The sequence below is a fragment of the Lonchura striata genome, chromosome 3 (genome assembly GCF_050655825.1).
Source record: "Lonchura striata isolate lonStrDom1 chromosome 3, ASM5065582v1, whole genome shotgun sequence".
NCBI classification, from domain to species: Eukaryota; Metazoa; Chordata; class Aves; order Passeriformes; family Estrildidae; genus Lonchura; species Lonchura striata.
In genome coordinates, this window is record NC_140705.1 from 69102758 (window position 1) to 69110545 (window position 7788).

Consider the following 7788-nt stretch of genomic DNA (forward strand, 5'->3'; position numbering starts at 1 on the left):
TCTGGTGATGCATATGGGACCATAATTCAGAATCATCATACATGTGCACTCTGTGCAAAGAAATTTCGTGTGCCTTTCATTGTCTTTCACCTCCTCTTGTCAATATAAATAGAAAACTGAACTGCATTAAGGATAGGCAGGAGCAGTTGCATTGTTGTCTACAAACCTAAGCTTTGAAGTGTTTTGTGGGAGGAGTACAAGCATTTATTTAATTTCAATTTTTTTTTTTTTTTTTTGCCTTTTCCCAATTACAGTCTGTACAGGCCAAAAAAGACTTAAAGATGCTCAGGGAGGAGGCAGCTCCTCAAAAAAGCAGAAAAGAAGCCACAAAACATCTGTAAGCAACAAAAAGAAGAGTAAAACTAGTAAGTACAGCTTAACGTGAAATAAAAGTTGTGGAAGTAGCATGTCATTTGTTCAAGTGATTGTAGGAGATGAAGTCAGTTAATAAAAAATGCATTAGGACAAAATGTTCTCATCAGGGAATTCTTAACACTGTTTAAATGAAGAAACTGCTCTACCTAAATGCCTGAGTGTTTTTAAATATCTTGTATTATTTCTGGGCCTATTTCTAAGAGCTCCTTAATATTTCACAATTCAGGAAAACCAAGAAGAGTGAGTATTTCACACATGGCAGAATTGGAACAGGTATCTCTGTATCATGATAGCTGCCTGCTTTGGAGGGGAGACTGGGACCTGAAGAAAATTATACTCTGTATTTTCTGCAAGATGAGTTTTTGGAGGTTAATATCTCTACCCTGTGGCAAATAAGAGAATAATTCCAGAAGAATATAGATTCTTGTTTTCTTCCTGTGTTATCTGTTACAATGTCATAGTTTGACATGGGAGTAATTTAGGGAAATCTATGGTAAATAATGAAGCTTTTTTTAGTTTTTTGTAGTTGTAGAAGCTAATTGGAATAGAAACAACAGTACTGGGTAAGGGAAGCTTAATAAAAGCAGAGGTGTGTTAGGGGTCATATGCACAGGTACTTGGGAGACAACAAGATCAATTGCTGCTTCATTTCACTGTTAATAAAAAAATACTAGGAAAGAGACTGAAGCCTGGAGGATAACTGTAAAAAATGGAGTTAAAGCAAGGATAAAAGCATATGTCATGCTTTTTCTCCTCCCTCTCCCCCAGCTTCCCTCCCCTCTTTCTATTAGCAACTTTTACTAAAAGTCTGTACTTGATGGTCTGCTATTTGCTTTCACCCCACCTGTCTTTCATGTTCATTGATCTCCTCTTTATATTTTCTCATCCTTTTTAAATTCAATTTCACTGGTCTTCTCCTTTCACAATCCTTATTCCTAGAATAAAGATTATTCTCCTCACCCCAGAAATTGAAGTAACAAAACAAACTGAATTTGCAGAACAAATACACCATTTTTAGCCCTGCCTTTATTCCCTTGGATTTCGTGAATTTACCCCTTTTTCTCAACCTGTGTCATCATCAGTATGTGAAACTTCAAAGCTACTGCCATGTAGTCGTGTGTGCTCTTTTTGTTAGACTTAAGGCACTACTGGATGTAATTAGGAAAATGAATAGATAAAATGTGATTCAGCTGAAAGGAAAAAAAAAAAGCTTTTGGTAAAATTCCAATGTATCTGTTAAACTGCTTTTGTGGCAGCTTCAGCTCTTGCCTTTGCATTAAACCAACACCAACAAGCAGCTGACCAGGCTCTTTCACATTACATGTCTTGGGCATTCAGCCTCTAGCCTCTCCTGTGTAAATCACCAGATCATAAAGGCCAAAAGGTTCAGGGCTTATTTTGTCATCGCCTGGGACAGGTACATCTGAGGAATAAATTTTTCTTAATAAATATAAATTCAATGTGTTTTTAAAAACAACTCTAACAATTGAGGTTCTGCAGATTTCCTAGGCATTTTATTCCACTGCTTTTCTAGACTTGTGTTAAATTACAATGGCTTGTGCCTGCTTTCATGTCAGTTTTATTATAGTAATGCTAAAAAACTTCTGCTTTTCAATCATTACTCATAAATCTTGCCTTTTAGATAGGTTATTTTGTTACTCTCTTTTGAGTGGTTTAATTGAAAATCTCTGTTCAGTTCAGCCTGTTGCTTTATAAAGTTCTTCTGGTTTGGGTCAGCAAAAATTAATTTAATTAATTAATTAATTTAATTAATTTAATTAATTTAATTCCAAAATTAAAAAATTGTATCATCATGTCTGACAAATTTGTAGAGTATGTCACAAGATGTTCAGATTGATAGTGATTTTAGTAGAGGAAAATTAAAATAAAGGTGATATAAGGCTAAGAAAAGGCTGTATTTGCTCTGATTTCTGCTATACATGTCCTAAAAATACAATCAAAGGTCTGTCTGTAACTAAAATGGGATAGAAGTTTATATATTGAATACTGCATTAGAAGTTGATGTCAGAAAGAGGTAAACAGGAGATCAGTCTTGTGAACCCTTAGAAAAAGTACAGCCCCATGAGCAGGCAGATGTGGTTCATTTTGTCCCCATTATATACCTGCTTTGTGCTTCAGTGATGCAAAGGGCATCAAAGCAAGTTTCTACACCAGGATGGAATCTGATGTTTTAAAGTAAAGGATTTAGGTGAAATAAATTCCCATTGTATGAAAATCAGCACAGAGGTTGCTTCTGACAAGCTTTAGTTTGGGCTTTGTTTTGTAACAATGCTTTCTTGTTTCTTCAGCAAACAGCAGTGACAGTGATGAACTGTCTGCTGGTGAAAGTGTGTCCAAGTCCCAGTCGGCAAAATCGGTTTCTACTGGTATGAAATCTCACCAAACCAAATCACTCACAAGAACACAGTCTCCAGGAAAATGTGGTAAAAATGGAGAGAAGGAGTCTGATCTCAAAGAACAGAATAATCGTTTGCCCAAAGTTTACAAGTGGAGTTTTCAAATGTGTAAGTATTTTCTTGAAAACACACCTTGTGTAATCTTGTGGCATAGTGTAAAAAACTTTTTGAATGTTCTGTATTTTGGCTTTCTTGTTTCCATCCTGAATTTGCTGAATCCTCATTTAAAAAAAAAAGTGGGGGTGGGATTTGTTTGTTTTCCTTTTATTTTACAATTGCAGCACAAGGAACTGCCTGTGTCACACTTTTCCAGGACTGTTCTTAGATCTGGTTCCTGAGCTGCTTTCCTCTTCCTGTTGTGCTTTGCATACCTATCACTCTGGCATGAACATTATCTGCTCTGTGTGCTTCTTCTGTTGATATTTCCTTGCTGTTTTATTCCTCATTCTCTAGTTCCTGTTCAGACATTTAGGTGATTGATTCATAATATTTTCCCCATCCATTTTGCATTAATGAACCAGCACATGTTTGCTGTTTCTAGGATTAAGAACTTACACTCTATTTGTTTCAAATAAGCTACTGGTGCAGCTAGGGGTGAGCCTGAAAAACAGATTAATTGTTTATTAATTCCCTCATATTAGTGCAACTTGCCAATTGAATCTGACTTTGCTGGGTTTTTTTGGGTTTTTTTTGGTGTTTTGTGTTTTTTTTTTTTTTTTTTTTTTTTTTTTTTTTTGGTAATTTCCTCCCCAGTCCTGAATGTCAGCATTAGTCTACTTTTAAATGTATTTTCTTCCCTAGTAGTTCTTCATAATCAAGGTACATTCTGGTGCTCTTCAGGAGTGTGTAATGTAAAAGGTCTTTATTATCACTTACTGCTCTGTTGAGATTCATTGAACACTTTCCTGGTGTGACACATTTGAGGGGCTTTTGCTCCTTCCTTTCTTTTTTTCCTTGGCTACACTACATGCTTAAGTTGTTTGGCAGAAGTTGGTCTATGGAGTGCTGTTTGACACATTTCCTGATGTAGCCAAGTCAGACACTTGAGCTTTCCTCATTTTCCCACAGCCTAATATAGTTGTGATTTTGGTCCTCATTACTAGTTGATGTAGTGCATTTTGCACCTTACAGCAGTTTAAATTATTCTTAAATGCTTTTGAATGGAGTGTCTCCAGTGTGGCTTCCTTGGACTGAACCAGGAGTTTCTCCTGCTTGTGCTGCTCACTGCTGTGTGCCATGGAGAGCTCCCAGCTGGAAACAGCCAGAGGGGCAGCTCCTGTGCTGGCCATATCCTATATGGTTTTTCCTTATGGCACATATGCCAGGGACTCCACCAGAACCACTCCACAGCTGTGCACATTCCTGTTGTAACCTGCTAGTTTTGTACCAAGACAAACAAGTCAGGCAAGGCTCATTTCCTGGTGTCTGGGGCCAAACTGAGCTCCAGCAAGGACTGAAAGCAACAGGCTCAAAGCTAGTTTTGGCCTGGATGTTTTCATCAGTTGTCTTATTTTTTTTTATCCTATTCCTCCTGATGGGGAAGGGAATGCATCTTTTTTCCTCTCCCAGTTCCTTAAAGAGTCACCAAAAATTGTATGGCAATATCTTGTAAAGCTGCTGCTGCTGTTGTTTCTTAGCTTTGCTGTGAGCTAGCTCGAAGCACATCACTAAGGTTGGAGTACCTTTCATTTCGCTGACATCGAGAAGTGTTTGGAAACGCTTCAATACAATAATTAACAGACTGTTTAACTTGCAGCTGACTTGGAAAATCTGACTAGTGCCGAGCGCATAACAGTTCTCCAAGAAAAATTGCAAGAAATAAGGAAACATTACTTGTCCTTGAAATCAGAGGTGGCTTCCATTGACCGAAGAAGAAAGCGCTTAAAGAAAAAAGAGCGGGAAAGTAAGTGCTGGAAATTAAATTCTGCTTTTTTGGGGCTTAATTGCGTGTTATATTAAGGTACTGGATAATTTGCTGGGAGATATGTCATTAGGAGTGTCTTTTTGTTTTGGTTTTGGGAAGTGCTGTGTGCAGGTAATTTATGACCATCAGAAGGATCAGATACCCAGTGACTGCAGAGAGGCAAGAGTTACCAACATGTGCAATCTGTTTAATACTCTTGAGGCATAACTACTTCATATGGGAAAAAATATGCAGAAAATAAACTTTTCTAAGCAGTGAACAAAGGGTATTAATAACTTCTACTTTTTCTTCAAGTTACAGATAAATTTTCTGTAGTGTTTCTTGTGGGCCTAGTTAGTGTTTTCCCCTTGGGATAAGGAGTTTATTCCATTACTTTAAGGGAGACCAGTTAAATTGAGTGTTTCCTGCACAAACCAGGCAGTGGAGACTGGTTACTTTTCCATTGCAAGGCACTGGTTGCTGGAGTCAGTATGTACCAGTGCTTGCTGCTGAACAGGAAGACATGTTTATTGTTTGATTTATGAATCTCTATAACCTGTGTTTTCCTTTTCCTGTGCAGGTGCTGCTACTACATCATCTTCCTCCTCATCACCTTCCTCTAGTTCCATTACGGCTGCAGTTATGTTAACGTTAGCAGAACCATCTATGTCAAGTTCATCACAGAATGGAATGTCAGTTGAGTGCAGGTGACAGCAGGACTTGCCAAAGCACTTTGCACTTAATGGCTGCTGAGGGCCACTCTTTTTTTTCCTTTTTTTTTTTTTATACTGCACAGTGGCACAAAATTCAGACAAGCACTATTTTGTATTTAAAGTTGTTTCTTGACAAGCTAACTTTGCACTTAAGTGCACTTTTATGAAGAAAAAGTACAACAAACTGCTTTTCCTCAAGCAATAATTGTTTCCAACTTGTCTGGGAATTGTAAGTCTAGTGACTCGAAGGCCTTCCACTGTGGCAAATGGGGGCTGTTCACTGCCTGTAGAGACAGGACAATAAGTATATAGTTGCTGGGGTGATCTAAATCAATGTGGTAAGGCTTACTGTATTCCCTGGTATTTTGTTAAAGCTGGAACATTTGATATTTTTCCATTTATTTATGACAAATATTGAAAATATTTTCATTTGTACAAGCTAATTGTTTTTTAACTGCTAAGTCACCTTATAGTGGCTTTAATTGTATACGTCAAGCACATCTATTCAAAACCTGCAGTTAGTAGGATGTCTGACATCAGTCCTGATAACCAAATATGAGGATTCCTTTTAAAAGAAAAAAAAAAGACTGACTAATGTTTACAGGTTTGAATTAGGCTTAAGTAGGTTACTCTGGGTTTTAAGAACCCATTAATTGGAATGAAACTACTGTACTTTGCCATTTTTCTATAAAACAGTATTTTTTTTTAATTTTGATAAAATACATTATGAAAAAGAAAGAAAATGGCTAACAAACTGTATTAAATCTTAATGTATAAAGATTGTATTCAGCCAGTTTAAAGTGTATATTTATTCATAATGGATTATAACAGGTATATTTTTGTGTTTTCTTGTAAATGTTTCTTTTCCCCTTAAAGCAACAAATATTTCATTTGTAATGCTTATTTTATTATGAGCTTCTAGGAGAGGACTTCAAGAGGGAGTAAGGTGTGAGGTTATAATTTGTGGTTGCTGATACCAACACTGCCACAAAAGGGTAGTTGTTTTTAAAATAACTAGCTAGCCGAGTGGTAGATGTTTAATTTTTTAAATGCCTTGTACAAATTCCAAAACCAACTTCAAAATGTTTTCACTTGTATTGATTTTATGTTGAATGGATCCCAAGCTCTCTCCTGTTAATTCTATACCTTTGTAAGACATTTGTATATTGCGGAAGTGTTCATTCAAGCTATTTAATACCTGGCACTGTTAATACACAGTACTTTATTGTACAGATTGTTTTACTGTTTTAATTGTAGTTCTGTGTACTTCTTTTGCCTGGGGAAATAGGGGCTGGCATGTTTTTCTTTGTTTTCTGGCAATACAACATGTAAGAATTTGAAGCATTTTGTTTGTAGATGCTAGAGTGTCAGAATCCTTATCATTTGACTTTTCTAAGAAAAGCATTTTCAGTCTTCGTAGTGTGCGCTTAAGGTTATAACTGATTTTATTGAAAATGGTTTCAAAGTATTCAGAATTGTACAGGACTGTAAAAATTTGTTGACAGACATTGAAGGAAAAGCTTATAGAGAAAAGCTATAAAATATATATTAGGTTCTGCAGAAAATTGAGAGTTATGTAATATATTGTACAAATGTAAGCAAAGGCCTCTGAAATAAAATGCCATAGTTTGTGAATCCCTGATTTTGTTTCTAACAGTTTAATTAAGCAACTATAGTGTGTTCATGAAAATTACATCAAGCTGCAGAATTAGTTTAGGAAATGATCTTCGGTGTAATGGACATAGAAAGGTAAGATAGAGCATGTGCATTTGCCTAACTTTCTTCTTAGTGATTAAGTCAAATCCATCCTCTTTTTTCAGCAGAAGGCAAAAGCATGGCCCATCATTAAGGCAGAGCCAGTTGAAGCAAACTCCTGGCTGGAGTTCAGGTGACTGAAATACTGTTACACTGCAAGATGATAGATTACTGATGAGACTGACAGTAGCAACCCATGACAAATAAGCTTTGGAAACACTGACTGTGTTAAAAATTACAATGATCCAAAACTGATGGGTAATTTTAATATTTTCAGTGAAGCTACTGAGAGCATATTTTCATCAGTTTAAGTTTAGTGGAATCTGGGTCATGGTAGTTCAGTTCTACTTTTCAGTTTCAGTAGGAATAAGGGGAATGGATGTAACTGGGAACTACTTACGGGCAAGCAAGATTCAAATTCGGCTCTTCAGTCACGACTAGTTCTTGATCAGCTCTCAGTTTTAGTGTCAGCGTATTTGCTTTGATGTGACAATTACTGACTGATCCGGTGGGGGATTTGTTTACCTTTTTAAAACAGGGATTATTGGTCATCTCCCTGCTCCTAAGTCGAGTTTTTGCATAAATAGGATTTTTGATTTTCCATGATACAGAGATTATTTCATTT

At 36.5% G+C, this 7788-nt stretch overlaps 1 protein-coding gene across 2 annotated transcripts in view; it reads left to right on the forward strand.

Annotated features, from left to right (window-relative positions):
* Positions 1–7050, forward strand: part of ARID4B (AT-rich interaction domain 4B) — an 86629-nt gene extending 79579 nt beyond the window's left edge. For both annotated transcript variants that reach the window (XM_021527101.4, XM_021527102.4), the window contains 4 exons: positions 255–365; positions 2685–2900; positions 4549–4695; positions 5276–7050. In XM_021527101.4, coding sequence (XP_021382776.3) covers positions 255–365; positions 2685–2900; positions 4549–4695; positions 5276–5406 — 605 coding nt within the window. In that variant the 3' untranslated portion in view covers positions 5407–7050. The remainder of the gene's footprint in view (positions 1–254; positions 366–2684; positions 2901–4548; positions 4696–5275) is intronic.
* Positions 7051–7788: the final 738 nt, after the last annotated feature.